The sequence below is a fragment of the Leptinotarsa decemlineata genome, unplaced genomic scaffold, assembly GCF_025532065.1.
Source record: "Leptinotarsa decemlineata unplaced genomic scaffold, Ldec_3_MD MMD2_tig00026358_RagTag_RagTag, whole genome shotgun sequence".
In the NCBI taxonomy this organism is placed as follows: Eukaryota; Metazoa; Arthropoda; class Insecta; order Coleoptera; family Chrysomelidae; genus Leptinotarsa; species Leptinotarsa decemlineata.
Window position 1 is genome coordinate 4,723,058 of NW_027412703.1, and position 18,427 is coordinate 4,741,484.

Genomic DNA, 18,427 nt, shown 5'->3' on the forward strand with positions numbered 1-18,427 from the left:
TGGACCAGGAAACTAAAGAAAATTTGATAAATGAGGTATGTATGAGGTAAGATAGACATTATGACTTTTTCAATGAAAATTAATAATTTGCAGATAAACATGAACCCGGGGAAATCTACACGTCAAATTTCCTTCGAAATTAATTTTCGTCATACAAGTGCTTGCGGTTTAAAATTTTACAAAAAACACATATCTCAAAAATTGCATCCAGGTGATCACGAAAGGCGATCACCAGTTTCTAATGTCGATTTTCGAAGACTATTTGGATGATCTACCTTTGGCTAACGATAACAACATCTGGTTTCAACATGATGGTGCACACTACCAGACGAATATCTAATTACCTGACTTAAAGGTTTGGTGATGAATGGATAGGGAATAATGAGCCGGTGAGGTGGCCAGCAAGGTCTCCAGACATGAGTGTTATGGATACATTCTTATGGGGTACACTGAAAAATAGAGTTTATGGTCAGAGGGAATATCAAAATATTGAGGACCTTCAACACAGCATTGTTAGAGAGTTCAGAAAATTGAGGAGGGGGTAAATTTATCGTGCAGTGAAGAATATTCGAAGAAGGGCAAAGTTGTGTTATCATGAACCAGGCCCACATTTTGAGCATTTGCTGTGATTTACTTTTGTCTTTAGTTAATTATTGTTATTTGTTCAAAGTTATATTTCCATTGAAGAGGGCACAGTGTCTAATTTACCTCATACACACCTCATTTATCAAATTTTGGTTGTTGATTCTGTCTCCGTATTTTTCATTGGGTTTTCAAACGAACCAAACTCGGTGAGATTTTGATCCAATAACTAGAACATAGTTCGATGTAGTTGTCGTCTTTCGAAATACATTTCCGATGTCCTAACACTGTTTGAAGAAAAGAGAATTGAAACTTTCTATGTTTTTTACCACTTTTATTTGTAATTAACGTTACTGCAGTTTCGTCCTATAAGGACATTTTCAAACTTATACATTGAAATTTTACATATTTTTAACTATCCTACGTTATCAAACAATAAATAGATCAACTCATTCTGACTATTATCACCCCAAATTTAAAATCAATTACCAGTGATAAAATGTATATACTGTCGCCATCTAGCCGTCAATTATAGCGGCTATCGTAATACAAACTGCAGCCAATAGACAACTATCTGTTTCGTTTCAGCAAAGCTATTTGATGAAATTCGGCTACATGAAAGAATCGAAAGATGGCGCTTTCGCCCTTCGCACTGAAGAATCCATCCGAGAAGCGTTAAGCGAGATGCAGGAGTTCGCCGGATTGCCCGTCACAGGGCAGCTAGATGAAAGAACGAAGAAGTTGATAGCAACTCCGAGATGCGGCGTGCCTGATAAGGAAGTTCGGCCAAGTCGGACGAAACGGTTTTCGATTCACGCTCCTAAATGGCCTTATACTACTTTAACGTGGAGGTGAGTTGTTTTATAATGTTTTCTTCCGAAAGAGATTGTTGTACATTTCTTGATTATTATTTAGATATTTTGTATCGTGTATTGAAATAAAGATGCAGTAGGTACTGGGAAAATCCGATAAACGGATGTTGGATATTATTTTTTGGTTTAAAACACTTTCACTGCGATAATAAATATGGTACCGTACAGTGCGGAATCAATATTTGATTTCAATCTCATCAAAAAAGCTCCTTATATGTTACATAACGACGTCTTGATCGTAATCAAACCTTGTTTAGTGTTTGCTCATGTTTTTTTTGTAAAGCGCTCACCGCATATTTCGAACATTTTCTGGTTATATGCGGAAAGCGCACTTGTGCGTCTAGCATTTTGAATTGCAGTTTTAAAATGTGTTGAAATTCAAAAGTAAAAAATCATTATTAACAAAAAAAAAAGTTTTATTTCTGGACGAAAAACGGAAAAATGAGATATCTAACAAAACAAAGCACAAGAAAAAAACAAACAAAAACAATTCACGGTAAGCTCAACAACAATATTCTTGAAAACATGGCTCAAGACATAACCCTCGTTTTTGTGGACACATCAAGCTCGTGCCAACCTTGGTTGGGTATCAATGTCCGTTCTCAGGGAATATAACTACTGCAATATCACCTATTCAATACTGAAATCTAAAATACCTGTTTCTCTATTCAATAAATTGACAAAGAGGTTAGAGCTCCATCCTTACCACCTTCGAACTAACGAAAACTTTCACATCCCTCGTCATTCGTCAGCCATGTTTAGAAAATCATTTTCCTTTCTTGCTGTATTTTTTCATAATACGATTAGGTACTAAGGATCTCATGAAACTCTCGAAATCCACATTCAAAAAGAAACTAAAAGCAAAATTCAATATGTGATCAGAAGAATTAAATATATACATTAAACTATGATCTTGTTGTATACTCCTAACAATTTGTCTCATCACACAATCTATTTTTATTTGGTCCAGTTATTTTTATTTTTTTTCTTATAATGCATATTAGGTTAAGTGTAAGAGTGGCTAATAGCTAAACTTCGCCTATTATGTAATATTAAATACTGAATAAAGTCGATTATTATTATCAAACAATGATGAATTGTGTCTTTTCGAATGTTTTTTTGACGACACATACGACACTTTTTTCCAACAGTTTTCCATTCTTCATGCCTATTTTAGATGGTAAATGTTGTGAAACTTCTGGAGTAGGTTCAACTAATTTTTCCGGTAATAATTTTTCAATTACTGCTAGTCGAAAATCATAGAATGATATATTTGGTCTATTATATTTTCTAAATAGTAAATAAGCATTTACCAGTAGGAGGTGAATGACGTGACGTGAAGACCCAGAAGAACTCAAAAAATAAGCACAGTGCACAAATAAATGAAACGTATTAGATACACTGGTATTATTATGCCTTCTGTAAACTACTAGCAAACCTATGCTACCTAGGAGCGAGCGATTTATTTGTCTGAGAAACGAATATTGTAGGAATCTTCTCCACATATGTCCAAATATGCGGAGAAAAGTTCATAGCCTAATCGTACGTGCGGGATTATCTAAGAGTTCATTATAATTTACAGGACTCAGGACGTTCAAGCGCGCCGTCCGCATATATCTTTACCTAACTAACTTTACCTAACTTTACCTAACGCCTTCCGCATTGAAAGTGTTAAACGAAAACTCTTTGGAAATTTCAAATAACTGTGGATGAACCAAATAACTGCCGTTTTTAATGGTAGCCAAAAATGTTTCCACTTATTGTTTTACATGGAATGATCTCAGTACTGGTTTTTCCAGACATTATTGTTTTGAAGTCAAAAAGCTTCGTATCTGTGGAAATGGAACTGAATAAAATGTGAATTCATTAAAAATACTGAAAATAATCGGACTGTTCGGTCGACTTAGTTGAAAAGTAAGAACGCTAATTTGTGAAAAAAAAGAAATTATCGTGACCTGAAATAAAAATGAACTGATAATGGCTTAAACAGTAGCTGAAATTAGAGAAAATGAAATTCGGGCTGGTAGTGATCGAACAGAACTAGTATAGGAGAAGTAAATGATATTGTGCAAACTTACAGTTGCACACTCTCAAAGGCCAAAAAAAACCAATACATGGAAATGAACCGACAACGAACTAGTTCACGTGGACTGTAGACTTGGCGGTCCGTATCGGATAATTTTTATTAACCGAATTTTGTGATTGGCTGAAGAGTCATAAAATTGAATTTGAAGTCATGTTGTGGTGACGAATAGAAATTGGGGAATGCGGGGATGGTTATCGCCGTCGTGCCATCAATGTTCAGTTTAGGAACTGATCGCGATTTGAGGTTCAAAATTCGCTATTGGTGTAGTTACAATTACTTAAAATTTTTGTTATCTGTTAAAACGTGGCGTCCTTGGACAAGTACTAATAGTAAACGAGTGTGATAACAACGCTAACTTTTTTCCAGTGTAGTGATTCCGATAGCGATGGTGAACCATACAAAAAGAGATAGCAGTGAATAATATTCGGATGCATTTGAATGATGAAACAGAGAGTATATTTCAATGTATAGAAAAATCTACATCTCAAGTTTGGTTTCGAGGCAAACAAACTATTACAAGCAACATCAGATTTGACCGAAATTACTTTCTCAATTGTACGTAAAATAGTCAAAAAAAAACCTAGTGAACACAAGACGCGATGTGATACAGGATTACCAAAACTTTCAGATGTTCGTTTAATAAAATCATTGAAAAAAACACGACTGTTACAAAAGCAATGAGATTTCTACAATTGAAATCATAAGGGAGAAATTGAATACTTCTGGCCATAACGTGAGCTTCTGTGACAAAACTCTTCAGAATTGAATACAGAAACTAGGATTTAGATTTGAAATAATAAACAAACCTCAAGCAGTTACGTAAAGCATAAAAATAGTGGAATTGTGTAACAAATACTTTGAACAAATAACTAAATATATTATAGAACAACGGCAAATTTTCTTTTTGGACGAATCTTGGTATGATACTCACGACACAGTCACGAAAGGGTGGACTGATGGTTCGAGAATGTGTACGCCTAACATGCCTGCAAACAAAGGATCGCTACTATTCATTGTGTATTGCGAAGGAAGTAAAGAATGGGTTCCGAATTCTTCGAAATTATGTGGAAATAACTTGAGGACTGCAATGTTGACTATCATAAGAACATGGAAGCTAATATTTTCGAGGAATCGTTTGAAAACACATTGATCCCTAATTTGGATACGAGTAGTGTAATGGTTCTCAACAACGCTTCCTATCATTCGCAAAACCTCATCAAAGTACCGAATAAAAAGTCGAGGATAGATGAAGTACAAGGTTTTTCAGTGGATAATAATTTGTATTTTGAAGATTACTATACCAAAAACCAACTACTTGAAGTTTCACAGACATAAACATTTGAGAAAGTGTATGCCCTTGAGAATATTGCTGAAAAGTATGGACACACCACACTGAGACTTCTCGCCTCGTCTAATGGTCCCAATGGAAGAGCCCAGGAAAGCCAACCCAAAAAAAGACGCCAAGTTCGATCAGTTTGCTCATTGTTTTCTTCCATTACCGTGGCGTAGTGCAACAGGAGTTCTTGCCGGTCAATAAGGACTATTATCTTGAAGTTATGCGCCCTTTGCGAGAATCAATACAAAGAAAACGTCCGGTATTGTGAATGAACAATTTATAGCTTTCAAATCACGATTCTTCACCTGCTACTTGTCATTGGTTTTTCGTAATTTTTTGGCCATAAACAACACCGTAATCTTACCTCAGCCACCCTATTCACCAGATTTGCCCCCTGCGACTTTTTTATATTCACTGCTTCGAGGATTGCAAAAAACACTGGCAGAAGTGTAGAATTTCTAAGGGGACTACTTCGAAGAAAACAAAATAGAAGTAGAAGAATAATTAACAATTTTTTGAAAAAAATGAAAATTCACCCCATTTTTTGAACAGATAGCGTATTTCAGGATTAGAAATTTTTTGTATTAGATGCTAGCGGAAAATTCCTTAACATCCGTATATAAATAATGCATAAATACCACTGGCATTCATCCGTTTCCCAATGAAAATACATGAAGAAGAACGTAAAAGAAATTTAACTGGAGGCATTTTGAAATTCTGAGAATTTCACTGGTTAATATTGATATATATTTGATTTCCTTTTCGAGGTTTTTCTTTGCGAGTGGCAGCATTTAAGTCTAACATGTCTCAATCGCAATGTTAAATTCATCGACGACATATAATTTTTGCAACTGTTACGATGAATCCCGTATTATTTATTCAACACGAAGGTTGTGTTATGTAACCCATGTCTAACATAGAGCTTCAAATTGATATTGAATTGAATATTGAGTGAGTAAACATGATTGTATTGAAGCTGTTTTTACCCATGTTTTTATTTCAATAGCAACGACTGTCGAAGTCATTGGTAGTTTTCATTGTCTATTGGTCGGTCGGTAGCCGGGCGGTTCGACGTGGGTGCTTGTTCACTCACTCGAATTGACTGCCGTGTTAGTCGGTGGTTCAAGCCCCAGTCTGAATGATCGATTTTCACTTGCTATCGTCTAACCCGTGTTAGAAGTCACACGTAAAAAGGTAAAACCTCGTTAATCCTCGCACAAGTTTCGACTTCTGAGGGTTGTCGTTCGCAGGGGTGTTTTAACAAAAACATTAATAAGTATAATTCTTATTTTTCAGTAAGGAAGTAATAAGTGTAAATGATGTCAGAATTAAAATGTAATCAAATATTCCTTAAAAAAATTTTAATTGTACGAGTAGGTGAGTAATATTATATCATTGATGGAAAAAAAATAAATATAACGTAATAGTTAATGATATTTGCAAATTATTCATACGGCATGTTTTTGATCGGGACTACCAATTGACCTCGAATGATAATTTTATTAGTTGAACAACTTGAAAACTTACAAAATTCAATGCTATCTTTGGCTCCTTATTTTTTCCTCTTGGGGTAGAAATTCCTGACTACCTTTCTTAATGCTTATTTACGCTATACAAAGAACCTACCTGCATATTTTAAGATTCTAGGCTCAGTAGCTTCGGCTGTATGTTTATATTAGAGCGGGCAACAGCTATTAATTTATATTTTTACTTTAAGAATACAGTGTCTTGAAAATATGGCAACTGCACTGAGTAATGCATAGCTTCGAGAATCGAAATATGTTACCTATAAAGAAACTCGCAAAACTAACACAACCGTCAACGACGTCTGCCCTCAGACGTCTGCCCGCGTTCGGCTCGCGTTCTCGGCGATGGCACTTCATTGCTTAGACCCTTCCTATACCCCCGCGCATCGTCACCCATTGTCTTACAGTAGAAGCGACGCGTAATGGCTTACTGTGTTGCGTCAAGTTAATTTCATCGTGATTACTTTTGAACGATCTGACCAAATTACCTATTTGAAACGACAATTGTATCAATTTTTATAAGAATTTGACAGATACCATAATACCCACATTGCAATTGAAACTAATACCTTTCCCACCCTCTGGAAAAAAGCAATAGTATTACCCTTGCCTAAATGTGACAATCCTACAGAATTCTCGCACCTTAGACCCATTAGCAAACTACCTGTATTGTCCAAAGCATTCGAGCTGGCTCTTAAGAGTCAGTTAGACACATTTGCGTATACTAACATTATTACACATGTTCAGTCTGGTTTTCGTAGCTTTTACAGTACAACAACCGCTCTCATCAACATCACTCAGGATTTATTCCAGGCAGTTGATAACAATGACTTATCGCTAATGGTCCTTCTTGATTATAGTAAGGCTTTTGACACCATCGACCACTAGACCTATCGCTTACCTCAAAATCAGGGTCATAGGATGTAGAAGGATGGGTTGCTCCTTCTAAACAGTCTTCATCACCTTCCTCTAAAATTTCATAGTTTTGGGGTGGAGAAGGGACTGGCAAATTGTCTGAGTGTGGTACAGGCCGAAGAGCAGATGGGAGATTAGGGTATTTAACCGTTCCTCTTTTCTTCATAGATAAACCTTGCTTAATGGGAGGAGTTAAGCAGAAATAACAGTCGTCTGTATGATTGGTAGGCTCACGCCAAACCATAGGTACTGCAAAAGCCATTGCTCGGTTTTTATTTTTCAGCCACTCTCGCAATATGACGGAACAAGAATTACAACATATATGAGGAGCCCATGATTTATCTTGGTTCCCAACTTTCACACCAAAATAATGTTCATAGGCTGTCTTAACGATAGGTGTCATTTTACGTTTCTGAGCCTTAAATGTTATTTCACCACATATATAGCAAAAGCTATCGACAGAATTCACACACTTTCGAGGCATTTCAGATCAGCACTTAAATTAATTTAAAAATCAACTTCACACGATAATTTCAATAGCAACCACGTGCGTACAATTGACAAACTCACATAGGTTATGTTTACTACTTAAGAACAGCTGATGAGAGGGGTGTTATGTAAACAAACATGTGTACCAACTGTTGGTGATGAAATATTTCATTTGTTGAAAACTCAATATACATATATATAATATAATGGTACTATATCTTGAAAACAAGGGCTAATATATAATTTTTATGGTTACTTTCGGTTTTAACACGTGGAAATACATTAAAATCATCTAATTTCAACCCCGAAACAAAAACTTTGTTGTGTTGTGCCATCAACACATTGTAGAAAACCAAAATACTTTGGTTTTGGAGCTAGTGCCGTTGCTTTGATTGAAAGGTATCTCAAAGATTGTTGTTTTGCCAAGAACAACTGACATGATGCTGTTGCATTGGTTAACGAATATCTTGAAAATCTGTCGAGCTTCTCTATCGCGCATAACTTAAAATTAAACTCCAAAAAATCTCATCTGCTACTGATAGGTACTAAACGTAAAAGGGCTGAATTAGTGAACAAAAAAGATGTTAGAATTGGATGTGACAAACTTACTATTGTTAACATACATCCATATTCAAAAACTTTCACATTTATAATATTAGTATAGAAAAGACTTCAATTCCGAGGTGAAACCCCTAATATGCCTGGACTAAGACTCAACTGCGAGTCATCGACCATATGTCAGTAATGAACTCATGCACATTGCCATTTAGTCGAGTTTCATATTAATTTAGTACAAATTCTGATGAATTTAACTAGACTGATTGTCCTAATTCTGTTTTTCGTTAGTAACATATTCCCGACGGGTGTCCTTTCATATGAAACTCGAATTCTTGTTTGTTGGGCGTAAATACAAATTTGTATGCATGTCGCTAGATCAACGAACTTTCAAATGTGTACGTTAGTGTCCGCAGAGTTCCGTTTTCAGAAGCTCTAGCGAATGAATGAAATATGTTATGGGTTGATTATTTGATATATGTACAGTGTCACACATAAAGTTCGCGATATATGGAAGTTTTGTTATTATTAGATACAATGAAAATTTGACTTCGCAATTAGTTTGTGTTTGAAAAATGAGTAAAAAACAGCCTCTCTCCTTTTGTTATGTGCTACTCTAAACCCGTCAAATTTGACATTTTTTCGAAAATCCTCTAAAAATTAGTTTTTTCGAAATTTCAAAAAATGACACTAGTTCGGACTTCCATTGTCTAATATATAAAAATATTCGAAATCCCTGAGATACCTAAGAGAGAAGATTAAAAAATGAATAGCTGAAAATGAAAATTATATTGAGCAAAAACCTGAAATGAAATAACAGTGAAATAAAATACAAGTAAAAATAGAAAAGTTGAACAAAAATTAAATAAAAATGAAGAAATGAGAAGAGAAAATAAAAATACAAATTTAAGAGATTCCAAGCCACGTTAGTTCACGACGTTTCGATTGTTGGTATCTACAATCGTCTTCAGGTGATGACTGGACTGATTCCTCCGAGAGATGACTAGTTATGGGTCGTTCGAGTACTTTCACCTATCCCCGCTTTCCATTTTCCGCTTCACTGGTTTAGTGGGAGATGACCGTTTGGCGGAAACTGGCCATTTTTCGCTTGATGATAGGTTTCCATACGTTGCGTATCTCTACGTTAGCTTGGCTGAATACGTTGTTGGACAGCATGTATGCGGATTCCTTGAATTTTCTCCTAAACCAATGTTCCTCTCTGTGTATGATCTCAGCTTGGGACCACTCGATGTTGTGTTGATGGGTCCAAACATGGTCTGCTATTCCTGATTTGCTGGTTTCCTCTCGCTGTGTGTGTTTGTTGTGCTCGGCAATGCGAACATTCAATGGTCATTTAGTTTCACCCATATAGGATTTTCCGCACTCTCAGGGTATCCGGTAAATGCAATTCTTGGAATCGCAGTCCGCGTTTGGTGGCCTGATTTTCGTGAGGCTGCTACGGATAGTGTAACCGGATCTGAAGCAAGTTCTGATGTTGTACTTGGAACCAATTCTGCTTATCCTCTCCGATAATCCTCTGATGTAGAGAAGTGCAAGCACGGGTTGTGACGGGTTCTCTTCCTTGCGAGGCTCCTGCTGTCTTTTAGGCAAAGTCTTTTCTACCATCGCTTTGGAGTAGCCATTCCGTTGAAGATCATTTTTGATGATGTCTAGTTCCTTCTCGAGAAGTTCCTTCGTATTACAGACCCCGAAAGCACGGTCTAATAGAGTATTGATGATTCCTCGATTAGTCGATTGATGGTGGTTGGATTCGTGCATGGTTCAGATACTGTCCCGTGTGAGTGGGTTTTCGGTATACAGATGTTTCTCACTTAGTGTCGGTCCTCTTCACCAAAACGTCTAAGAATAATTCGTTGTCGATTTCCTTCTCCATTGTGAAAGTGATGGAAGGTCTCATGCTGTTGATGTGTTTCAGTGCTTCCCTATATCAGAGGATTATCGGAGAGGATAAGAAGAATTGGTTCTAAGTAGAACATTAGAACCTGCTTCAGATCCGGTAACACTATCAGTAGCAGCCTCACGAAAACCAGGCCACCAAACGCGGATTGCGATTCCAAGAATTGCATTTACCGGATACCCTGTGAGTGCGGAAAATCCTATATTGGTGAAACTAAGAGGCCATTGAATGTTCGCATTGCCGAGCACAAGAAACACACACACCCTGATGTGCGTAGATTTCGCATAATTCGGTTCAGTGTTTAAAGGGCTTGCCTTATTATTTCAATTCATTAATTGCATTATCCTGTAATTGAAATAGCCATACCCATTGACTTCAGTAGACTGATTAATATATAATAGAAGTGTTATGATGATACAGAATGTTCTTAGATGTCAACTGAGAATTGAAAAAGTGATATACTTATTACTGACGATACAAGGGGGCGTGCGTGTATTCTAACCTCAAAATATTTACAGGAGAACGCGAACATAAAAACCATAGGTGTGCAGCATGCATTTTATTTATTTTGGTATCTAACCTCACGATTTCTAATGGGGAACACGAAAATAAAAAGCATAGGTGTGTAACATATTCATTTTGGTTGTGAATATAATGCGTTTATATGATATATCAACGCTATTGAGACTGCGGCTGAACGGACTCTCTTTTTGGAATGATGCATACAGAACGAAATGTTTTCCTCGAAATTTGGAACAGACCAATCTTCGAATTCTTCTAAATTCACAACTGCTGTGTATATATTGAATATTTGCAGTCATCCAGAAAGGCTTTCTTCTAACCATGCACATAAATTATGTTGACATAATTATGTGCGAAAAAGAAACATATTAACCATTCTGTGAAGACAAAGCAGCCTTATAACATATTTTCAAACGATTTTATCTATTCATTACGAAAATTATAATGTCTAACATAAAAATACTATAGCATAAGAAAAATGAAATTGACAGAAATTGATAGAAACTTTTGGAGATCGAAGACTGGATTATCATATTCCGAAGTAGCACATCAAATGTGATATCACAAACCGTATATGAAGGTCTTGGTTTACATGGAAACATCAGGAATAGCAGATCATGTTTGGACCCATCAACACAACATTGAGTGGTCTCAAGCTGAGATCATACACAGAGAGAAACATTGGTTTAGGAGAAAATTCAACGAAAATCTCAAACAAGAGTTTTGAACTCTTTGAATTCGTTGTTGCTTATTTTTATTCAGAAAATAATGATATACTACGTCACAATGATTGAAAATAGATAATATCAACGAATCACAAATGAGTAATTTGGTTTTTAGGCTCAAGGTATGCCTATGAGGGTATAATACTTTCATTTTGCCAAATGCTCTTTGAATCGATGTTGAAGTATGTTTTTTGAATTTGAGTTCATCATCGATAAAAACTCCTAGATTTTCAATCTGATTTACAACTGGTAAAACAGTACCTATCATCAATTTTTATGATCAGATCTATAAGTTTCGACCTTGCGACTTTCCTTCCAAATACAATCATAGAGCATTTGGAATTATTAACTTCCAGGGCATGTTTCTTCGATACATTAACGAATTGATTCAAATTCTCATTAATGATATTTTCGCTTTGCTGTACAGAGTCAGGAGTGAAAGAATAATACAACTGTGTATCATCGGCATACATATGATATTTGAGTTTTATCAAACGGGTTGTCAAATGGGAGGTGTGAATTATTTTGACAATAGTATATTATGCAACGATCATGTAATGATGGTTATTAAGACACGAGCATTAACCGGGATACGAAACGAGCCGAAGGCGAGTTTTGTATGGTATATGCGAGTGTATTAATAACCATTACATGAGAGTTGCATACGCTATTTTTTTTAAACCCGATAAATAATGAAAAATTATAAATATTATATTTGTATTGAACACATTTACAGTAATTAACTCATATTTTTTTAAAAAAAACACAAACTTAATGGTATTATCATGGAAATATGAAAACTATAAAGATTCTAATTATATTTATATTGAATATAACAACTGTAATTAATCTGATCCTTTAAAAATATTGTAGTCGACGGTATTCCTTCTATATCTCTGTTTTCAGACATTTTGATAATATAGGTAGGTAATATGAAAACTGATTTTGACAAAGCAATTAGTTACTTAGGTTAGAATCTAGGACAAACAAAGGAACAGGATTTTTGATTGAAAAATGATGGGTTTCTATTGGTTGATAATCTGTATCGTTATGAAAAATCTGTATCATAATGGATATCATTATGAAACGGATTATGGTCATATAAGTGTATTGTTAGAGTACGGGTGTACAAAAAGTCCATTATAATGTAATATAGATCGAAGTAGTTGATGATTCAATGTATCAATAGCTTTGCTAAAGTCGATCAATAGTAGGACAGTGATTTCGTCTCTATTCGATGCTGTGACGATATCATCTAATATATTCAATAAAGCTGTAGCACAGCTATAGTTTGGTCTGAAACCAGATTGCATAATTGGAAGTACATTGTTGTTGTGAAGGTGGTTTCACAACTGTTGAGCAATAGCCTTTTCCAAAATTTTAGAAAGAAATGGAAGAAGACTTATAGGACACAAGTCTTTGAATTCCTAAGGTTCTTTAATTTTGGGTATTGGTACCACGATAGACTCCTTCCACATACTTGGGAAAACTTTTTTCTCCAAGCAAAAGTTTATAATATGTAAAATAACGGGCACTATAGGTGGACAACAGAGATTTAAGAGAAAATTATCGAGATCATCTATTTCTTTTGATCTACTTCTTATTTGTGACAAGAAGGTTAACAATTCATTTTCGGTGGTCAATTCAAGAAATGATGTGATAGAATCATTCATATTATTACTGTAAAATTGTTCCAGAAATCATTCATGTTGTTAGGATCACATAAATGGGAGGGAAGATTCAATATAGGTTTTTTATTGTGAATTTCGAGTGTTTTTGGTTTCCACCACAGATCTCTATAGTTATTATGGTTATTATTAGAGGCGATGTATTCAATAGAAGATTTAGTGTAGTTCCTAAGAGTTTTGTAATAATTCCAATCTTCAGCTTTACCGGTTTTTTTAATTTGTTTCTGGCTTTATCTCTTATTTTCATCATAAAATTCACATTGTCTGTAATCCATGGTGTATAATGTTTGGAGGAGTTATCCTGGAAAGGACAGGATGGACTATGACCTAGGAGGACAACTCCTCGGCAGAATGTACAATGGGTCACATGTGGCCTAAGCTTACACTCACCCTCCTTACTCTACAAATACAGATACCTACAAACCCCCTATATAACCACGTTTTTAGATTCAAAATATATTAGTTAGTTTTAATACCCGATGATGGGATAAAACCCGAAAATGAAATAACTTGTGGAAATTAGACAAAACTGTTTTCATTCATTTCATTAATGAGATCATGAATTTCCACAAAGTTAATGAGTCCGCAATTACACAAATTAGGTTTGTTTCTCCATATCCACATGACAAATTTGTTTAAGCGAATTATCAACTATTTCCAACGAATACATTTTTCGTGTGTATCGCAACTTGAAAAATGTTACTTGGTAAATCAGTATGATTGGTGATAATTCTTGAAAATATAGGATAGGTACTCTGTCAATACCTTCTTCTCTCATGAGCAAATTTCCGACATAACAGACTGGTTTAGTTTTTTTAGGTACGTGCTATATTACAGTTCACTTTCATTTTCTAGTTCAATAAGATATATTCTACCGACGTTTAGCTGTTTGTTATTGAATAGACATTTAGAGTTTCTGTAGGACTCGATCGATAAACTACTTTTGAAGGATTTTCTGGGTGGTGGTACATCATGGAAACCACACTGTCAAGGTGAAATAGTTTTCAGGACACACGTGGTTGCTCACTTATTGATCATTTTGTGAAACGTACCGCAAGTGCCTCGGCCTATGAGACGAGTAAAGGGAATGCCCTGTGAAGATGCAGCTTGTTTCGTGAACGTTTCACATACTTCATACTTCCCAAACCATAACCGGCAAAGTAATCTAATAAAGCGGCACTATGCAGACGATGACGAAAAGGCGACATAAGTAATATGTCGAAAAGCCAAAACTAAGTGCTTGCCAGCTTAATGTAAAGTGCTCGTCGATATTGAAGTCCTTGCGATGTCAATCGCCCTGCCAATATAACAGACACCGCAGTTACTTTGCTTTTGCTGTTGAGCGAAGGAACTACACCAAGTTATTGCATCCTATTGCAGGGTAAACATGGGTTTCCTGAGAAACAGCATTCAGAATATTCACTACGTCTGTAAATCGAACATGTGTTCATGCTGTGCCATCTTTCATTCTTTTTTTGAAGGTTAAGCTATATGATGAATGGAAATGGAATGAACTCTCTTCTTTAATACACAAGGCTATTCAAATTCGAGTATACAGTGTGTAAAAGCCAAATGGAATAAATTGATTATTTCGGTTACTGTACATATTTAAAAAAAATCCCGAAACACGTCGAATGACAGCTACAACCCCCAATTTTCTAAAAGGGAAGTATGGGTTTGTGACATATCGTTTGAAAAGTATCTTCATTCTCTATTCAAAAATGTTATCGCTTTCGAGTTTATCGCAACAATTAAGATAAAATATATTAGAATCATGTGGTTACGAAATTCCATAAAATACACTCAAAAACTAAAATGTAATGCAAAACGTAATGAAATGTAGAATACGAAAAAGAACTATGGATGCTAACGAAGTAGATGTTCAAAATGTTCACCGCGAACGTCTTGGCAACATCCTAATCTCAAATAAAACTGTCTTCTAACATTATTTAACATATCAGGCGTGACCGACCTACTCGCAAGCGTTATTCGTTCTGAAGGTTTAGTTTTGTACACATTGCTCTTCACATATCCCCATGAAAAGAAATCTAATGATCAAAGATCAGGTGATCCCGCTGGCAATTCAATTGATCCTTGCCTCCCGATCCACCACACATTAACTTGGTAAAGTGGTGGAAACCATGTCGTGTTCACTGGAACTTGAAGGTTTTCTGGATCAGGATATAAATATGCTAAACTTGGAATGACATCATTTTGGAGTAGGGCCTAATAATTATCGCCATTCAAGTTGCCCTCAATGAAAAAGTGACCAATGATATAGTTTCCTACAATCCCTGCCCAAACAGGGACATAGTACACTCTGAAAACAAAACATCTTCTAATTGGATGATATTGTTATCCAACATGTCCATCATTTTCTCACAAAAATAAGTTCTTTTATCATAATCGTCTTCCATGAGCTCCATGAGTAGGTATCATTTTATAGGGATGCATTTTATTTTCTTCAAATATATTTACTATTGATGTATGGCTAATATTGAATGTAGTGGATGCCTGTCTACTCGATGTATGTGGGTTTTCCTCAAACTCAAGCTTCACATCTAATTTGAGTTCATCACTCATTGCATTGGCAGCTGCTTTTTTATCTGCCCCACATGACCAAGCTCGCGGAACTGCTTCTCTATTTTGCTTATTGTTCCTTGAGATATGGGCGGTAAATTAGGAAATTCCTCATGAAATAGGTGAGCTACATCCTGTTGTGTTCGGGTTTTATCTCCGTAACCAATCATTTGTAAAACTGTTATTTTATGCATTTCCGTTGATCTAACCATTTGTCAGACTTGAAGTAAACGAACTTCGAACTTAAATTGAAATACTGACAACTAATGTCGTAACACACAAAATAAGTTGACAAGGCGTTTTAAACTAACGTTGCCAAGGAAATTATTTACATTTTTTAAAGGATACCATCTTAAAAGAACATTGATATAAGTTTTGCTCACTTTCTTATTATTATTACCTTATCATGAAATAAGTTTTAAGTATATTGCAATAAGTTTTGAGTGTATTTTATCGGATTTCGGTAACCACAGGATTTAAATTTATTTCATCTCAATAATCTTGAGAGCGATAATATTTATGAATAGAGAATAAAGAGACCTTTTAAACGATATATCACAACCCTATACTTGCCATTTGAAAAATTGGGGGTCGTACCTGTCATTCGATGGGGGTTGAAGGTAGGGGTAGCATTTTTCCGTTGAAGTATGTCAAATTATAATTCAAATTTGACGTATTTCGTGATTTTTTCAAAAAATGTATCGTAACCGAAATAATTCATTCCATTTGGCTTTTACACACTATACAGTATCACCATTAAAGTGTGCACCATATGGGAAACTTTCTTTTTTCGAAAAGTTTCAATGAAGTTTAACTTCGGCACTTGTTTGTGCTTTGAATTTAACTTGAAATGATGCGGCCAACTGCGACCGACTGACGTTCAGTGTTTGTCAAATTCAACTTTTTTTTTGAAAAAAAATGAAAAAGTGCATTTCTAGATCGAATTTAACAAAAAGTTACTCGAAAAAGTTGTGTCTACGGCAATTTCATATCCATATGCCAAATTTAATGCAACTAGGATAAAGTTAACGTTTTGCTTATTTTTGACAGATATCCCCTTTATTTTAAAAAAACAAGTTCGGTTAATTGTCATTAATTCATGTATACATAACAAACTCATCATGGAGTTTAACTTTTCTGATACATTTTTACTCATACGGACATTTTTAGAGAGAAATTAAAAATGTGCTATAAAAATTTCAACATGACTGGTGCAAAGTTTCAATTACTTGGCTATTTTCTTAAACAAACGTCAGTACCTTCAATTTTGAAAAAACAGAAACAACTCAAAAACTGCAATAAGTATTAATAAAATTACCAGAGTTGAAATTACATTAAAATTTAAATATTCAGTATTTACAAATTATTTATAAACACTAACTAGGGCGATAAGGATGCTTAATCACGTTGAATAAAATTTGTAAGTAGGTCTTGACAAACAAAATGCATGCTTTGGTAGTGTCAAGTTGTTGATTTACTTGTCAAATTTTTAACAGTTATTGTTGCAATAATGTTGCAAATTGCCATACCGGCAATTAGCTAACATTTTTAATGAACGGCATCCAGGAAAAAATGTTCAACATACTACTGTGTCAAGAATAATGTCGAAATTCAGAGAAACAGGATCCGTAGCAAATCAATTTAAGAAAAAGCACACTCCAAATAATATGATGAGGAGGCCCAACTTAACATTTGTTTAAAAGTTATTGAACACGGACAAACGATCATAACCGATATTATAAAAAGTACCGATTACACGAGAGAAAGTGTGTTATTAATTTTGGCCTTACAAGCCAAAATTTATTAACACATTAGAAGAAAGAGATTTTGATGTCCGTTTGGGGTTTTCATCCTGGTTTCAAGGAGAGAGAGAAGAAAATGTAACGTTTCCGTATAAAATTTTATGGACAGATAGGGCAACGTTCTCTTCAAATGGAACGGTAAGTTCTCAAAATTGCCGATGGTGGGCCCAAGAAAATCCCAATTTCACAGTTGAATGTGGTGTTCAGTATTCCTTTAAAACTAATTTATGGTGTGGGATACTTAACGAGCAAATAATTGGGCCAATTTTTTTTAGGGAAAATTTATCACCCGTCGGTTATCTCAACCTTTTAAATAATGAGGTTAGTGTTTTAGATAATATGCCTTTAAATATTAAATACTACTTATTGTATCAGCTTGGCGCACCAATACATCACACGGTTGCTGTAAAACAGTCCCTCCAACAAATGTTCAGAGGCAAAGTTATTGGACGTAACTGGAAACATTATTGGCCACCTAGATCACCCGACTTGACGCCTTTATACTTTTTCTGGTAGGGTTACCTGTAACAAAGAGTGTACCGAAGTAGACCATTTACTAACATACAACATCTGGAAAATACCATTCGCGAGTGCTGTGCAAATATAAATCCCCGATTTATTAAAAATGCAGTTACAGATGTCAGTAGAAGGACCATAATTTGTATTGAACGTGGAGGACGACATACTGAAATGTAGGCTATAAGTGTTTGACAACCGCATTTAGATCAATAAGTAATTTTTTGTACCCATTTGTGTTTTCTATAATATTATTGTTGTTTAAAATTTATAAAAATAATAATAGTTTTATCGAAATTATTTGCATTTTTTTTA

General features: G+C 35.1%; 1 protein-coding gene across 1 annotated transcript in view; it reads left to right on the forward strand.

Moving 5' to 3' along the window:
* Positions 1–18,427, forward strand: part of LOC111514362 (matrix metalloproteinase-2) — a 346,057-nt gene that overhangs the window by 160,898 nt on the left and 166,732 nt on the right. Inside the window, exon 2 of the mRNA XM_074184801.1 lies at positions 1,171–1,433. Coding sequence (XP_074040902.1) covers positions 1,171–1,433 — 263 coding nt within the window. The remainder of the gene's footprint in view (positions 1–1,170; positions 1,434–18,427) is intronic.